We start from the raw sequence: 18471 nt of genomic DNA on the forward strand, positions 1-18471 counted from the left end.
AACAATAAAATTCTAGTATGCAAGTGAGGTTCTGGCCTAGTGGTGGGAGGGGTTTGTCCCCTTCCTCCGCACCTGGGTTCGAATCTTATCATGCACGCTTGTTACCCCCGCGGTGCCTTATCTGCTCACTGGACTTGTATAATGTTCAGTGGGCCGTGTGGATTAGTCGTGGTGCTAGTAAGCTGGCCCGAACAATAAAAAAAAAAAAATTCTAGTATTCGAAAGCAAATGAGTAATTAACAAAGTTGTAAGGGGCGTATCTGTCATGACGTGGTCGACGTGTACATGTAGCTCGACAAAACGAGGGGAGCCATGCAATTTCGGGTCCCTTTCCTCCCCGGGAGACAGTTCAGTCAAAATGGGAAAGTCGATTCCATTGAAAAGCTAAAAGCTAGAATTTGATGGTTGACCCAATGCGACAAGCGCTCAGTTAAAAATCGAAAATATCACACCGATCTCTTCATTCGCTGGGGCAACAGATCCTCTGATATTGCTACTTGCTCAAATAGCGAATCTGCTTTCTTCCGACACGTATAATTTACTTCAATGCTATAACAGTAATTTTTTTAAATTCAATTTCTTTTACACTTTGATTTTTTTTAAATAATTATTCTTATTAATTTTTAAATAGATGAAGTTAACTCGTTTATATCATAATAATTTTTATATAATTTAATTTTAAATTTAAACTAAGTAAAAATTCAAGTAAAGAAGTTTTCTAAATTAATTTGATTCTTTTTTATATTTCATTATTTTTTCCATAATTTCACCCTATATTTTTTTATCTTGAAAATGACTTGATTATCTTAGATTTTTATATTTATCATCAGGTTGTTTTATGTTATATACAATGTACACATCTTCATAGATATTTTTATAATTTTTTTGAATATTTATATAAAATATATTAAAAGTTAGATATCTTAAGAAAATCTATATTAACACAATTCAAGAGTCAAAATCTCATCTAAATAGACTTCATATCTCTAGACAAATACAAGATTTAACACAAGTTTAATACAATACTTAAACAAGATTTAAGAAATATTTAAATCTAGAAAATATAATTTATTTTTCACGTCGTTTATACAAACACTATACTTACTTAAACATCAAAGTGTTTTTCTTACAAGTGTCTTTTAACTTATCAAATCCTCGAGTTTTATTTTATCAGCCTATGAAAAATATCTTTAATATTTTTTTTTAAGAATTTTTATCAGTTTTATCATTAGTGACATCTATAAAAACTAAATAAAAAAACAATTCATTGTTGTACAAAATCCCAGCACAACGATAACCATATCAATGACTATATGCAAGGCCACACCTCAATTATATTTATAGATATGCCCATGACTATGCTAAAAAACAACTTTAATAGCATCTTATATGCTAGAAAGTTAACATGATCAATTACAAATATTTGCTTTATTTATTTATTTATTTGGATGTCCGGACCAATTTGTACGCATTACGACTAATCTCACAACTCACTAAACACCCTGCAAATCTAGTAGCCATGGAAGGTACCGTGAAGGTAACATATGTGCATATAAAGACTCAAATCTAGGTGCAGTGAAAAAAAAACAAACTCCTTTCACCGCTACTAGATCATATCTTTTAAATATATCTGTTAGCAACTTTGATAGTATATGAATAAACTATAAAATAATATTAATTTTTGGATCTAGTTCAATCATGTCTACATGATATTTTATAATATATTTATGAAAAATATATAAATTTAAATATTTATTAAAATATTTATCTTAAAAAAATCTTTGTAAACCAACTTCATTTCTCTTAAGCTAAAGGGCCGAGAGCTTATTTCTCTACCCTTCAGCTTTTTAGACAAACACAAAATTCAATATTTAGCCTAATATAAAGTTTAAATAGAGATCCAAAAACAGTTAAATCTAGAAAATATAACTCACTCTTCCTATAACTTGTATAAATATTCTATTAACTTAAATATCAAATTATTTTTTTTACATATATCATTAGCCCCATCTAGTCATTCAGTTTTGATTTTATCAACCCATAAAAGATGTCCCCGATCTTTCTCCTGACAATTTTTTATAGCCTCGTCAATTAAAAAGCTTGTCATCAAAATCTCCTGCAAGTCAAGTACAGGGTGGATGATATGTGTTCCAAACTCGTGAGGCGAAAATCACAGTACAGCATGGATAATTCGGCACTCATCAGCAATTGGATTTAGAACATGGAGATAACCCTAACTTGTTGGCTTAAGTGAGATGGTGCATACGGTAATATTTATCATGTTGCATCCGCCTGGTTGGCACTGGCTGCATCATATATACCATTTCCCTCCGGTGAAACTTTAGAGTAAATCATAAATTAGTACCTACTAGTATATTTTCTTGCACTCAGTAATTGGTCGGACCAATTTTTTTTAAAATGTCACAACATATTAAAAATATGAGGAATTTTATGGCAAGTTATTAAATTTAGCTAAATAGATTAATCTTGAAACTTCTCAACCTAACTCCTTACTTAAATCATATTTTTAATTACATCGTATGGGAGTTAGCATGACTTAAATTAAATGATTTCATGGGTTCAAATGAAAATTTAATGACCGATAAAAATATAACTTAGTTTTTTAAAAGTTTTCAAAATGATAACTTTTTGTAAAAAAATATTAAGTCAATGATAGATTGGATCAACTCTGATGTGACTTGGACAATGAACTTTATTGAATTTAAAAAAAATTATAAATTATTTATATTCAATTATATAATAAAAATAGATGCTTACAAAATTAAACATCAACATAAAAATAGATACCTTTTTGAAATAGTGATAACCTATTAGAAAGAAAACAAAAATAAATCATGTAGTCTATTTATCAACCAATTTAATATTGAAAGATAAAATAAAAAATAAAAAATAATTAAAAAATTAAAAACAAAAAAAAAATATCTAATTGGTAGATAAGCCCGTCAAACCTATAAACCGAGTTAATTATTCCGCTGGGATTATAATTTGTTTTTTTAATTATTTTTATTTAATTATATGATAACAAAAATAAATAATCGTAAAATTAAAAATAAACACAATACCGAGATTTTTTTATGAAAATAATAACCTTTTAGAAAGTGAAATGAAACAAATTATGAAATTGAATTTCAAATTAATCCAATATCTAACGATGAAATAAAAAAAACTAATAAAAAAAGAAGCTAAACTCGCTAGACATGCAAATTAGATCAACTAGTTAAACATGTAAACAAGTCCATAAAGTTTATAAAGTTTAATAATATATCTCTTCTCTAAATTGTTTTTTAACAATGAAAGAGAAAAATAGACCCTATAGAAAAGGCAAAAAAAAAAAATACAAAGTTAAATTCTTAACTATCTCAAATTAAAAAATAATATAATTTTTTTTAAAAAATCATAATAAAATTCAATATCTAAAACAAAACAAAAGTAAAACATTGTCATTCATAATGCAAAGGGTTTGGTTGAACGATAATTTTCCCACACCTTGTAGTTTTTATTACTTTATAAAATTTATTAATACAACTTTTCTCTCAAACTTATTTTTTTAACTAAAGAAAGAAAAATTACAAAGAAATAAATTACAAAGTTAAATTCTCCTCAATTAATCTAATATTAAAAGATAAAATTGATAAAAATAAATTATAAAAAAATTCAATAAAAAAAGAAAAAAAAAAGCAAAATATTATGATTTACAATGCAATAGATATGAGTGAACAATATTTTTTCCACACCTTTTAATTTTTTTATTAATTTATAATTTATAATAATAAATTTCTTTCTAATTTTTTTAATTATATAAAAAACTATAAAAAATCAAGTTCGGTTAAAAAAAAAGAAAAAATCATTTTACCAAAAATTTTAATTTTCTAGGTAAATTATACTAATTTTATAGAAAAAACAAAATAAAAAACAAATTCTCAACTGTACCAATATAAACAGATGAAATAAAAAAATCATAAAAAAAATGATAAAAGTAAAATGAAAAAATAAACAGCAAGACGAACACATTGTTAATAATTAATATTTTTTAAAATCGAGATCAAATACAGAACACGTGTCGAATAACCTGGCTTCAGGTATGCTCTGTTTTTACATCGAGATTACCGAATCGAATGAAGCCAAGCACGTGCTTTACTTCACACAGGTGACTGCCTTTTTTTAACTACTGTTGTTGAGCGACAGCACGTGTAAAACCTTTTTGTAGAAGGGGAGATAATGAAGTACAAATCCCCGTTTGGGAAATAGTATGGGATTAAACAAGTATATGAGAGCCCTAAACTTTACAAGGCCGATGTCTCCCATGCTCAATCAACACGCGTGTTATTGACGATGGAAGCAGACACAGAGGACAGAGAGTTGAAACGTTTTCATCCAGCATGCCTAAGACTAGACCTCACAACAATAGCTTCCATAGCTTAAGTACGAGTTAACATAAAAGGTCTTGGACTTCAATCCATGTTGCTTGAATGATGAGACTGTAACAAGTTTAGGTTTTTTCTGACAGCTAAGCAAAGAGCATGCAGGGGGTTTGCAGCAAATTCATCCAAAATCTTGCTATAATGAATGACATGAAGCAAACACCAACGCATAAGTTAACAAACCATCAGGTGAAAGGGAAATATGAGGATGACCATGGTTCGATTTGGTTATATGTAGTGTGATTTACGCCTTCGAGGTGGGCAGGCTTTTTGGTGCACAAATCTTTTAAGATACGAAAGCAGAGCTTTCTGACATACTTGATATGCTCCCATCTTTATCATATTTGAACAACACATCCCATGTCGTCACTCCCCGACTCCATCAATATACATTCCAAAAATATAATCAAGAAAAATTAAGGCACTAAATCCTAGGTTACATTCTCTCTCTCTCTCTCTCTCTCTCTATATATATATATATATTCGGTCTAGATTTCAGAAAAATTAAAAAAACAAAAACAAAAACCAAATGATCATCGAGAAGTGAGAGACAGATAGACAAAATCAGTTATCTTGGATAATCAATACTCTGTTCTTGACAATGAAAGAAATGCCACTGCAAGATCAACAATTTAAAGGATAACACTTGCAGAATAAGAAGGATTTGTAGGATGAGAAGGGTAATTACAAGAGTAGCAAAAGAAGAAAGATTTTTTTAGCACTCTACACATATGAAGGGGGTCAACTGGCAGAAGTTAGACGGGCTAGACGGGGGTTGAAGTCGGATATCCACATTTGACAAAAGCGATCTTCTTCACCAAAACATATCCCATCTCTTTCAATCATGGATTGAAAATTAAGTTGCCACACTTGCATTTCCAACTCATTGGCTTGTAATTGGAGATGCCATCACCTCTAGAGTATGCGATGTTGGAACTTGCTGCGGAGAATCGACTTCTCTGACGGCTATGGGCCTGTGTTGTTATTGGTACTTGAACTGCTTCACAGTGCTCACAAGAGTTGCACCTTTTGTCGCATCTTGGTGGCCTTGATCCTATTGTCTGAGCCCTCACCGCTATTTTCTCCTCTTCTACACCCTCCTGTTAATGTCATAGATAATCGTTGAACTTCTATTGCCAAAGCTCAATGTAAGATCAAACACGAGAAACCAATAAGTTTGGCAAGAACCAGAATATCTCTTACCTCTGGAGCCGCCTCCAGCAGCTTGGTAGTTGCCCTACCTGCAGAGAAAGGAAACTGATCATTGTTAAATTCCAGAACGTGTTAGTAATTTTTTTTCATTTTTGCAGAGTAAGAATTTGGATCTCTTATGAGCTAGTTTCTTGCAATGAACTTGGATCGACTTACCTCCAGCAGTGAATCTCACAAGCGTCGAGCTTGAAACCAAGATAAATAGCAAGGAAATGATTAGTTGTCTGTTTCTGTGACAACTGAAGCCAGTTTTAACGCTGCCCATTTCCTCAGAGAGATGCAGAGAGATAGAGAGGAAGGGTGTGGTTGAAAGTAGAACCTTGAGAAATGGAAGGTATAAGAGAGTGAGAGCAGAGTAAATTAGAAGGAAGGAGGATGAAAATGAACGACAGTGACAGTACAGGAAGGTAACTGAATATGAATCTGAATCCTGAAAAGTGTACGAAGAGAGGTTCAGTGCTTCATTGACACCTCAACAAACCAAAAAGATGAGTCTGTTTTTATCTAAATAAGATTGAATGTCTAAGCCAAAAGGAGGATATTCCAGCCAGCCTTAAAGAAAAATGGGTGAGGACCTCAAAACGAAAAGGGGAGGACCCCGACCTCGTTTCATGAGCCACCAGAAAACCCAACGTATCCCCACATCTGTGTAAAAAAGAAACTCCAGTGGTACTATACTCAGAGCCAGAGGCAGAGCAAGGAAAGACAAGGCGGAGGAAGAGAAATGAATTGGTGAATCAATCCAAGTAGAAAGACAAAAATATAAACCCCCCGCTTACACCAAACGATAGATGTGTCTTAATCTACTGAATTGGTGAATTGGGAAATCTCTTAATCTACTGAAAGGACATGTGTCTATGATTTATCACAGGTGGTATTGATAGAATGACATAATGGGTTCCTTTCGTTTCTCTGGTTTCATTTGTCTTCCTTTACGCTCGTATTGCTTACTTAAGTAGGATTGGGATTTGAACAGTTGTTGGCAGTCTCAACTTGACACGCCAAGTCATTTTCTTTCTTGTCTTGGAAAGAGTATGAGAATATATTTCCCAAGGCGGATACTGTTTGAGGGTATGCTTCTAGGGAGTAGGAGCATGATCTATCGAGTTTGCTTGAGAAGCCCATATTTGGGGAACTGCAATTATCTGAGTATGGGAGGTATGGTTTTTGCCTGCAAGCTATCACGCTGAGTCTCGGGGAAAAGAGCGAAAATCCATTTGATTCGTACCATGTGCTTGTGACCTGTTGCATCGAACTACGACAGCTCCTCCTCGAGCTTTAAAGGGAAAATTAAAAAAATAACACGAACACATTACATCTCCCAAGTCCTAACAGCAGCTGTTATTGAAAAGGTTACCATTTGAGATTGAAATCGTGAGTTTTACACGTACCAAAAATGTATTTACCTCACTATCAGGTCTTATCCTCCCTCGTTCCACAGTAGCTTTTGTTAACATGCGCAAATACAAATGGTTTGCGATCACAGTGAGCGTTGTCTTTTAAGTGTAATGTTATTGATTTCTACAAAGCGTGGAAAATGTCACTCGAAAATTTCTTAAGAATCTAGATCTTTCATTCTAAAAGGACAACAGTCCCCGTGTCGTTGAAGTACACGAATAAAATCATCATAAATTCCGCTTTTCCGGCTCCTAATCAGTTTTCAATGAGTAAGAGCTTCTGCAGACTAGATAAACTATAGCAGCACCAAAGTTTCGTGTACCTTCATATCGCCGAACCTTGGTTTTTGATCTTCGGAAGGAAGTCATGAACGAGCTAGTTGAGGCTTCAATAACAAGGGGCTGCGCTGTTCCTAACTGGGCTACAAAAGAAAATATTTTACACCCAGGGAAAGTTCTTCTGGGCTGAAAAAACTATCTCATTGGAGCGACACACCTTCAACCCTGCAAAACGTGATAATGTATATTGGTGGAAGTGGGGCGGCGGTTTAAAATGCTTTGACAAGGCAAAATGTAAATGGATTATTGTCATTGATTAACAGAGGTAACACAGAGCAATTATTTTCACCTCAACAGGAAAGTAAAAGCCACATGAATAAAAGTGACAGGGAAACGGATTATGAACTCATCTTAATCATCAACATCGCCCATTCTCATGATGGCACAGGGAAATTGACGCCCGGCAGGTTGTTAACTTACACGTACTGCCAGGATAAAAGATTACATGAAAATGTGCAATTGCTTTCTTATGTAAAAGTTTCACTAATCTCTCTCCCCAACTCCCTCCCTTACCCTATTCCTATATTATTTAACACACAGCTTCCAGCACAGTTTGTTTTCCCCCCTTGTATTCGCTACTCACAGTGAGGTTAGCTGGAATTTCCCCTGAGGATGCAGAAATATATAATTGGAAAATCACTGACAAGATAAATCATATAGAATTTGCACCTTTCACAAAATAAAATTGTCAACCATGTGTTGGACAACGTCAGCCCCATCAGAATTGATGCAGGAGATTTTCACCTGAAAATAAGAGAGAAAATGAATATGAATCTCACGGAAGCACGTCAAAACATGTGACTCTAGAATACTCTACTGATTTGTGTGGTAGGAAAGAGAATCAAATTAGACAGTAAATCGTAAAGGCCTCAAATATTATTCCTAATGAAATAGAGAGAACTCCACCTCTAAGAAAAAGACCACTTTACCTGAATGGTGCTGTGCGCCACGAACCTTTGCATACTTCCACTTAAGTTAACATCAACTCGTTCCCAGCTCAACTTTGTCAAGCCTCTGATCATTTCCTCTGCAAGTGTTTTAAAATAAGTTATAACCCATGGAAATAACAGTATTTAATCAATGATCATGTTTGGTTCTCCATGGTAAACGAAGAGTCTGTAACTACACTCCCAGTCTTTTTCCTTCGACTTCCCTGTACTAGCACCTTTAGCTTCTGAAGGCCATATGAAACAGCCCAGCACAGAAAAATACTGGTTTTTTCACCACAGGAGTCCAACCAAAAACATGCTTGCCCAAAAAGTTTCAACTCTGCTCAATTCCATGAGGCCATCTCTTAAAAAGCTTCCCCTGCCTCTAGTCCACCAATTATTCATTATGATGGTAGAATTTACCTTTAACTGATTATATTTTCTTTGGTTTTTTTCCGACACGGAAATTAACTTACACGAGCCTAGAAGTTACAAGTAACACGACAAATAAACTCAACAAGGCCTCATAAGCTTTAGAGCATATTGACTTAACCAAACAGTTAGAAGAAGCAATAAGCGGCAAACCTTCCATGTAATTACTCTTGCTATCATAAGCTTTGACCTCTGATATTTCATGCTGAGGGCTTGCATTTTCTGTTGTCTTCACATTAACAATATGCGGATATTTCTCATGTCTTAGGAGATGTTGTCTCTGAAAGAGGAAAAGCATTAATCATGTTATAACAAATTTTTCATCACATACCCCAAAACAGTCTAGTGAAGCTGAAAATGTACCTTAGGAAGTTCATCTCTTCGCCGTAAAGATGATGTGCACCATCCCACAATGTCTAGAGCATGTCAAGTTCCCCAGTTTGGCAGTAAGCACGATCCTGAGCAATTTTGTGCTCGGATGGTTTAAATTATGCATGATTTGTCCAAAATTTTGTTATTTTTGCATTTTTCCTTTTGGTAGGAAAACCTGTTCGTTCATAACTTACAAAAAAATATCAATGAGGATACGGTCAAAACTTGCATTTGCATATGCCACACGACGCTTAAAGGATTCCAAAGCAGATCTGCAGAGACAAGAAAAGGTATGAAGGCAGCTTTCCTAATCATTCACAATCACAAGGGTGTTTATATTTCCAGGATAAATCATAAGTTTATCAAACTCACATAAAATTAAGATTTTCAGAGTCACTGGTCATCTGAAAAAGAAGCGGAGGTTTTCCATCATCAACATCAGTCAAAAACAGATGTTTTCCAGTCCTACCAAGAAACCAAGCAATTCGAGCAGCTGCTTTTTCCAGAGTGTAAAAGCCACAAAACATTGGGACCTAAAAATAACAAAATCATGGGACTGTTGTCAAAACTATGGCAGTGCAGCATACACATGTATGTTCTTTAATTCATGCTGCTCAACTGGCATCCTAGCTACCATCACTAAGAGTGAAAAATCTACATGGCAGTACCAACCCAGTCAGTCATAAAATCAAATATAGAGGTTTGATAAAAGAGGAGAAAAGAAGGAACAGACAACATATTTGTAATCAGTTGTCCTCTTTGGCTCTTCAGGAAAATTACTGTAGACTAGACAATTGTTAATTTATTTGTACCCCAAAATAATGTAATGTGTCAAAACAATTTTTGTGTCATCAAAGACAACATATTGGCTCCATCCTCGAATAACAACAGAGAATAAACGAAATCTATACCTAAATAATATTTAAACCAAACACTCTACCGTAAAAGCATTTATAAAGAATAAACGAATGACCTGCTTATGAAACCTCGAACCAAGATGTGGAGTGGCAAAGGTTATGAAATTCATGGGCTCCAATCCAGCAATTGTGCCTGTTGATTTCTCTTGCACGCAGTTATCTTTATCTTCAGATTCATCACTTTTACAATTGCCGCTTTCATGAGAAATTTCCTTGGTGATATCTCGTTCATATAGCCTAGCAATAGCATATCTTGCAATCAACCCACCTAATGAATGGCCTACGAATGAAATCTTCTGAACAGATGGGTGTCTTTTCTTCACTGATACCACCTGATAGAATCACTTTTACATTTTTTAAGCAAATACTTGAATGCCAAATAATCTTAATCCACCCAAAAAATAAAATGTAACAGAAGGCATCATATGAACATCTTCCAAGCTCACCTCTTCTGCTAGTCTGTCTCCCATTACATCTACACCATCAAATGTCAACATTGAAGAATTAACTTTGCTGCCTGCATCAAAGCGCCATTAATTTCCATAATCAAAACCTATTGATCATCCCACGGGAAAAAAAAAAAGACTCACGGTGAACAACAACGTCTCTGGGATACTTCTTCAAAAACTGCTTAGCCGCAAATTTCCAATCTTGAGCACTGCACATTCATTCACCAATAAATAAACGCAAAACACTGCAGCTACAGCTACATCAATAATGAATGCTATACCGTGCGTGACTGGAAGTAAACCAGCTGATTCTTAATTAAACTACAAAAATCACCGTTTCATTACGAGCTCCTGTTATCACCAAAAATAAATTCCTACAGGAAAGAATAAGAAGAAGAGAGAATAGACCTGCCAACGATACCGTTAACCATGATAATAAGGTGAGTTGGATTTACAGGCTCTCCTGTTGTCTCCACGACACTCCCTTTTTCATTATTCTCTTCAATTTTCAAGCATCCAAATTTTCTAAAATATGAAGATTTCTTATTGCTCTTCTTTGCACTATTCATCTCTTTTAACTCTCCACCACTCTTATTAACAATCTCTAGTGATGATCTTCTTCCAGTAGTACCTTGCAGCTCAACAGAACCCATGATTAGAGAAACAAGAAATGCAATGAGAGGAAGGACTTACTGTTTTGTAATAGCGCGTCAAGTTCATATTTGGAAGGTGAGTAGTTAAACCGTTACGGTTGGGTCCGGGTCGGGTCCACAATAAGCTAACCGGCTACCCTGCGGCTTTAAGGGTGGCTTGACTTATTGATAAAAGGAACCTGGATTTTGTTGTAATTACTAGTTTGTTGCTGTGATAGACGAAGGGTCGGGGAGGGATAAAAATGGAATCTGGCGTTGGCTTGAAAAGGTTTGGCGAAGTTTCACACCTTTTTCATGTTCCGTTTATTTCTCGGAGTTTCTAGAAGGAGACGACACAATTGACCAGCGTTTTTAATACTGCTTATGGGCTTTTCTAGATGGATTGGACTTTGAGCTTACTGTAAGAAACTTCTTCATCGCTCCGCAGGTTAGATTAAAATAATAAAGAAATTATATAAGGGCAAGTCATTTGCGACTGTTTTTTCTTATGATGATAAATAAGAAGGCTTCTGAGCTCCTCTTTCTTAAGATGTTCATGTTCTTCCGAGGTCTAGCTGATCCGATAACATGTCCAAATCGGCTCCCATATTCGTCTTCTTTTAATTTCATGTGACCAAACTACAAATCTACCAGCGTGCTCATGCTGGGAACCATGCAGCGGCGGATGAACTCTAACGAAACACTTTTGGTCGAGGTGGCTTTCCGCATCGCCTGCTATGTTAACGATGTTAGATGTTGAATATGGTAATAATTGTTTTTATTTTTTAATATTTAAAAAATATAAAAATTCAATTTTTTATGAAAGAGAAGCTAAATCACAGCTCAATCAGGCACAAAAAATTTTATTTTTAAAAAAATGTTTTTAATTGAGAAGTATATTAAAATAATTTTTTTTAATTTTTTTTAAAAAATGTTTTTCATTAAGAAGTATATTAAAATAATTTTTTTTTTAAAATATTTTTAATGTTAGTATATCAAAATAATTTGAAAATATCAAAAAAATATTAATTAAATATTAAATATTAAATATTTTTTAAAATATTTTTAAAATATAAAAACAAACTAGACTTGCGGCACAATATGTTATCTTATATAGCCGAATGATAATTATGATTGCGTTTATAAACAATTTTTTTTGTTTTTTAAAAGTGAGTTTAGCATTAAAAGATATCTTTTTTAATTATTTTGATATATTATTATTAAAAATAAAATAAAAATATTTTTTTAAAATATATTATATCAGAGAAACACAAATTAAATCGCTAAATCCAAGCATTTGTGTTACATTTGCTTGTTTCATATGGTCTTCTCATCCTACAAATTATTTTAAATGTGATGTGTTATAATATCGAATTGTGATTCACCCACAATTTATTTTTAAATGAGAAGTTAAAATATTTTTGTTGAAGAGTAATTTAATTTTAAAAATAAAAGGATTTTTCTTTTAATTTGTTCTTTGAAATATCCATTAATCATATTTTTAAAACAAATTTTTAACTTCATTTTTTTATGATTTTGTATGATTTTGTAGATATACGGAGATATTCTCAATCTGTCATAGAGCTTTTAATCTACCAGTATAGGGTTTGATTCTTTGGGCTTTTTACTCTCGAGAACACATCTTGTAAAAAAAAAAAATGATTAAATGTCGCTCTCACTTGCAGACTGTCCTACGGTCAAATATTATTTTACAGTCACATTAGATGTTGTGTATAACACCCCATCACGTTCTGGAGGTGGGTACTCAACCTCGCGGATGAATGTTTCGATCAAGGTCTTTTTTCATAATGTAGTGTTCATTGCTTTTAAAATTATTTTTTTATTTAGAAATATTTAAAAATAATATTTTTTTATTTTTTTAAATTTATTTTTAATATTAGTACGTTAAAAAATTAAAAAAATCAAAAAACTTAATTTCAAATCTTTTTATAAAAAATCACAAAATATGATTTTAACTACAAATACAAACAAGCTTTTTTTGTATGCTAGTTGGGTTTTAATCGGAAACTTTGCCCCGCTTTTAAACCTTCAGGTCAAAATCCAGTATCATGACTATGACCATGATCTAATATTTAAGGGTATATTTGAAAATATGATTGAAACTATGTTTTTTTTAAAATATATTTATTTTTGTTTAAAATTAATTATTTTTTTATTTTTTTATATTATTTTGATATTTTAATATTAAAAATAATTTTAAAAAATAAAAAATATATTTAATTACAGTTACTGTTACATTCACCATTATCCTTCCTAATATATGTGGATTTTGCTTTCTTTGTAGAGAATCAAAGACAGCATCGGCATTAAAAATATACATTTAATTTTTTTCTTGTTTGTAAAATTGGGTGTACAGATAAGCTTACCTGGGACTGAAATTAAAGCAAAATGAGCTAGAAGGCTAGTGTGAAAAATTGCAAGGATGGAAGCAGATTAGAGATAAAAGTATATATATATATATATATACGGTCATAATAAAATAACTAACTTACATGGAAGGCGAGACAAATTCCCAAGGACTTGAATAAATTTAATGCAAAGAAAAGGGGATCAATATAGAATAACTACATTTTTGGGGCTTCGGGTGTTTTTTATTTTTATACAAAAGTTTGAAAAGGGGCATGGCTCCTATGATGCGACCACACGCGTTGTTCGTGGATTGACCGCTTATATCACAATAAACATCACGACTTTCCCGTTTATGCACATTTTAAAAAAAAATCATCATAAATTATATTATATCGTGTTTTTTATAGTTTAATTGTTTTTTTATTTTACATTTATTATTTTAAAATTAACATTTTATATTATCCATCAATAAAAATCTTTAAGTTAGATAAAGAAGTTAATTAATCTTGTGTATAATATATCTTCAATTCTCTCTAGTTTATATATAATTGAGTCTATGGGGATCAAATTTAATTTTGAGAGATGTATTCAACCCCATTTTCTTGCTTGACCATAGACTAATTTAAGAGGGCAGGGGGCTTTGTTTAAAATTAACTTATTTTTTTAATTTTTCAACTTTTTATTTATTAAAAATTTATTTTATAATTTATTTTAATTAACTATTTATTTATATAAAAAATATCACAGTGTCACTCCACAAGCAATGTGATTTGGAAGTTAATCATCATCGGTTGAGGTTGATACAATAAATTTTAATATTAAAAAAACCACCATCCAATATAATATATTAAAGTTATTTTTTAATATCCATCAAGGTTTTAAGTTTATAAATTTTTCCATGCTAGAAAGCAGTGCGGTGCTAAGGAGCAAGGCAGGCAGGCAGGCAGGCAGGCGAGGCAGGGGGGGAGAGGAGAGAGCACTCTGTTGGCAAGCAGGCACTCACCCTCTTGCATAGCACTTGTTAATAGTGGAGAATCGAGAGCTGGAAAGCGAACAATCTGACAGTCACTCGGAAAAAACCAAACATTGAACATGCTTCCCAAACAAATCTTTTAATCCATCATCATAATCATCCATTTCTTCAATTTTTTTAATATTATTCACGCTTTGCCCATCGCTTGCTCTCCTCCATCCATTAAACGATAAATTCCCATCAAATGGAATCGCTCGAAGGAAGGCGACGGGTTCAGTTTCTCTCATGGAAATACACTTTTCATCTCTCGCTCTTTTTTCCGTTGTGATTTCGCTTCTGGGTCTCTCTGCGGAATCAATTCCTGTCTACCAGGTAACTAAATCCCTAATTCCCATTTCGTTGTTGATTCTGTTTGTTTTTAGAGAAGCTACATGTCATGTCCTGGTGTGAAACAAACCATGAATAACATTTTGTTTTCGGGATCAACGGACTACATGTCATTCACTAGTTAATTAAGCCTGCACTCCTTTGTATTGTGCTTGAATGCAATGCATGCATGCATGCATGGTCCATGGAAGGGAGCATTTCTCTGTATTTGGAGGATGTAGACCACCTTCCCCTCATTGACATGTTCGTTAATTTCTGACATTTGCGCTCCTTTGTCTTTCGCAAAAAGGCCACAACCACAGGCCCTGTGGGTGCTGGAGATGATAACGTCATATTGAATCCTAGATTCGAGGATGGCCTTAACAATTGGTCTGGGAAAGGATGCAAGATTGAACTTCACAGATACATGGAAGATGGAAAAGTCTTTCCGCAATCAGGGAAGTTCTTTGCTTCTGCAACAAATCGGACAGAAAATTGGAATGGAATCGAGCAGGATATCACTGGAAGAGTGCAACGAAAAGTTGCGTATCAAGTTACTGCGGTGGTTCGAATATATGTTGACAATGACACTAGTGCTGGTGTACAAATCACATTGTGGCTTCAAGAACCTGATTTTCGTGAACAGTATATTTCCATTGCCAAGTTAGTCTCTTTCACCTACTCTCAAAGGATGACACTGCATTGGTTTTTGTATAGATTTTTCTACTTCTCCCACTAATTGGTTTTCAATTTTGGTTGCCATTTGCTATATATCAACAGTGCTATAATTCCTGATGTTAAATAGATTCAGTTCAACTTTATGATGTATTTTAGTGATATTTGCACGAGTTTGAATATTCTATAGTTAGGAAAAATGCAAGATCTGCTTGTCTATATTGCTATGTTTTACTTGCACCATATCTGAAATAAGGAGCTCGCTTCGGGGTTTGAGGAAATTGGCTTGCTCTGCAGTTCACAGGTAACAAATAAAGATTGGGTACAGTTGCAGGGAGAGTTCCTTTTTAACGAAACCCCATCAAGATTGGTGATATATCTAGAAGGCCCATCTCCAGGCACCGATATTCTTGTTAACAGTTTAGTAGTGAAGCGGGCTGAGAAAATTCCTGCTTCAGCACGACCATTTTCAAAGGTTGATCAGATTTTGTTAACACACGATTGATCAAACATGCATAACATGCGACAATAACTATCTATCACCAACCTCTTCATATGTGGAGCAACATGCATGCATTCTCAAGTGTTGAATTCTATGTTTTCAGGATTAAAATTTGTTTGTGTTTTTGTTTTGTAGAATGCTACTTTTGGAGGGAATATAATCGAGAACAGCAATCTTGATGACGGCATCACAGGTTGGTTTCCTCTCGGTAACTGTGCCTTGAGTGTTGGAACTGGTTCACCGCATGTGCTTCCTCCAATGGCAAGAGATTCTCTTGGAACTTATGAGTCTTTAAGTGGCCGTTACATCATTGTAACTAATCGGTCAGATTCTTGGATGGGTCCTGCGCAAATGATCACTGATAAACTGAAACTCTACTTGACATATCAAGTGTCTGCCTGGGTTCGAATTGGTCCTGGAGCAACTAGTCCTCAAATTGTGAATGTTGCCCTTGGTGTGGATGGCCAGTGGATCAACGGGGGTGAAGTTGATTTTAATGATGACAATTGGCATGAAATTGGTGGGTCCTTTAGAATTGAGAAGCAACCGTCTAATGTTATGGTTTATGTCCAAGGTCCTGCTTCTGGTGTTGACTTAATGGTTTCTGGTCTTCAAATTTTCCCCATAAACCGGCAAGTCAGGTTTAAGCACCTGAAGAAGCAAACAGATAAGGTAACTGCCAATATAAACTTAGTTATGTGCTCTCAATTGATTACTTGTGTTTGGAAATAACTGAATTCATAATCAAAATGCTTTCTTATAGTAATATAAAGCAATCTAATCAACCAATCATTGTAATCATGCAGATTCGTAAGCGTGATATCATTCTAAAATTCTCAAGATCAGAAAGTAGCAATACAATTGGCAACTCTGTTAAAGTCAGACAGATAAAAAGTAGTTTTCCTTTGGGATCATGTGTAACCAGAACGAGCATGGACAATGAAAAGTTTGTTAAATTCCTGGTTAAAAGTTTTAACTGGGCTGTGTTTGAAAATGAACTAAAATGGTCCTGGACAGAACCACAAGAAGGCAAATTCAACTACAGGGATGCTGATGAGTTGTTGGACTTGTGCAAGAGCTATAACATAGAAGTCCGAGGTCACTGCATCTTCTGGGAAATGGAGTACACAATTCAATCATGGGTTAGATCCCTGAACGCAAGTGGCTTGATGACTGCTGTTCAGAATCGCCTAACAGGCCTTCTCACACGCTACAAGGGACAGTTCAGGCACTATGATGTGAACAATGAAATGCTGCACGGGTCTTTCTATCCAGATCGACTGGGAAAGGATATCCGAGCAAACATGTTCAAAACTTCCCATGAATTAGACCCATACGCCACCCTCTTTGTGAATGATTATCACATTGAGGATGGAAGTGACATCAGATCAACACCGGAGAAATACATACAACAAATCCTTGACCTCCTAAAACAAGGTGCACCAGTGGGAGGAATTGGTATCCAAGGTCATATTGGTGTTCCAGTTGGGCCAGTTATCTGTTCTGCTCTGGATAAATTGGGCACTCTAGGCATTCCAATCTGGTTTACTGAACTTGATGTGTCTTGTCCTAATGAGTTTGTCAGAGCAGATGATTTGGAAGTAGTGCTTCGCGAGGCATTTGCACATCCTGCAGTTGAAGGTGTGATTCTTTGGGGATTTTGGGAGTTGTACATGTCCAGGAAAAATGCACACCTCGTGAATGCAGACGGTAAAATCAATGCAGCTGGTAAGAGATTCCTTTCCCTCAAGAAAGAGTGGCTATCTCATGCTTCTGGACATATTGATGAGCTAGGAGAATTCAGATTTAGAGGATTCCATGGGACATACAGTGTGGAATTTGTTTCCACCACAGAGAAAGTTAACATGACATTCGTTGTTGACCAGGGTGAGTCGCCACTAGTTGTGTCCATTGACTTGTAGACATTAAGCATTGCTATCCACAACCACAAGTGATGTTTTCTTAACAGAGAAGCACTCATTGAAGCTTACAATTAGAATTGAAGGTTTTCACATTCGCAGACTGCGAAGTGTCAACAACCTGCACCGACTTTTTGGCTAGGTTGAACGGTGCACCATTACAATATCTCGGGCAAACAATAAATTGCGTGTTCTTATCAAATATGTATGTTTTTTCTATGGATCTTGTTTTGTCAGATAATTAATTGTAACTCAAAACTTATCTGGCAGGATATAGGGAAGGGATCAGGAGAGTTCCCTCTGCCTTGTATAAGATTTATGTCAAAAGGAGACTTGTGCCTTGAGATTAGTTGGATATCTCTACCCGACCAAGCCACAATGGAGTCAAAATCGCAACTGGAAAAAACTTGTTTATGTAAAGCAAAATGAAGTTGGAATTGACTCCGTCTCCTTGAGCAGCACAGTGACCTCCATGATTTATAGCAACAAGGCCTCTCACTTCAAAATCACATTTCCCCATTAGAGTCAGTACTGAAAACCCATCT

At 34.4% G+C, this 18471-nt stretch overlaps 3 protein-coding genes across 8 annotated transcripts; 1 reads left to right on the forward strand and 2 right to left on the reverse strand.

Moving 5' to 3' along the window:
* Window positions 1–4997: 4997 nt before the first annotated feature.
* On the reverse strand, window positions 4998–7459 carry LOC105120509 (EPIDERMAL PATTERNING FACTOR-like protein). Of its 4 annotated transcripts, XM_011018749.1 has the most exons (5): window positions 7046–7128; window positions 6056–6930; window positions 5811–5973; window positions 5646–5683; window positions 4998–5542 (listed from the first exon to the last, which is right to left on the reverse strand). In XM_011018749.1, the coding sequence occupies exons 3-5, from the start codon at window positions 5917–5919 to the stop codon at window positions 5285–5287; spliced, it is 405 nt and encodes a 134-aa protein (XP_011017051.1). In that variant the 5' UTR covers window positions 5920–5973; window positions 6056–6930; window positions 7046–7128; the 3' UTR covers window positions 4998–5284. The 4 variants fall into 4 exon arrangements, with proteins under 4 accessions (XP_011017051.1, XP_011017049.1, XP_011017052.1 ...); XM_011018747.1 differs by lacking the exons at window positions 6056–6930; window positions 7046–7128 and adding an exon at window positions 7375–7459; XM_011018750.1 differs by lacking the exon at window positions 7046–7128 and adding an exon at window positions 7375–7393 and having other exon boundaries at window positions 5811–6930.
* Window positions 6974–11391, reverse strand: LOC105120508 (alpha/beta-Hydrolases superfamily protein). Of its 3 annotated transcripts, none has more exons than XM_011018745.1 (11): window positions 10898–11391; window positions 10631–10698; window positions 10487–10557; window positions 10097–10372; window positions 9496–9656; window positions 9340–9395; window positions 9115–9167; window positions 8905–9031; window positions 8320–8417; window positions 8060–8134; window positions 6974–7555 (listed from the first exon to the last, which is right to left on the reverse strand). In XM_011018745.1, the coding sequence occupies exons 1-10, from the start codon at window positions 11140–11142 to the stop codon at window positions 8063–8065; spliced, it is 1227 nt and encodes a 408-aa protein (XP_011017047.1). In that variant the 5' UTR covers window positions 11143–11391; the 3' UTR covers window positions 6974–7555; window positions 8060–8062. The 3 variants fall into 3 exon arrangements, with proteins under 3 accessions (XP_011017047.1, XP_011017048.1, XP_011017046.1); XM_011018746.1 differs by lacking the exon at window positions 6974–7555 and adding an exon at window positions 7662–7815; XM_011018744.1 differs by lacking the exon at window positions 6974–7555 and having other exon boundaries at window positions 7662–8134.
* A 2987-nt stretch (window positions 11392–14378) lies between these two features.
* Window positions 14379–18289, forward strand: LOC105120512 (uncharacterized). The gene is made up of 5 exons (XM_011018753.1): window positions 14379–14836; window positions 15141–15493; window positions 15803–15980; window positions 16143–16679; window positions 16814–18289. Exons 1-5 carry the CDS (start codon window positions 14750–14752, stop codon window positions 17927–17929), a joined length of 2271 nt encoding a protein of 756 aa, XP_011017055.1. The 5' UTR covers window positions 14379–14749; the 3' UTR covers window positions 17930–18289.
* The last annotated feature ends 182 nt before the right edge of the window (window positions 18290–18471 follow it).

This window comes from Populus euphratica, unplaced genomic scaffold (assembly GCF_000495115.2).
Source record: "Populus euphratica unplaced genomic scaffold, PopEup_1.0 scaffold6.1, whole genome shotgun sequence".
Taxonomy (NCBI): domain Eukaryota; kingdom Viridiplantae; phylum Streptophyta; class Magnoliopsida; order Malpighiales; family Salicaceae; genus Populus; species Populus euphratica.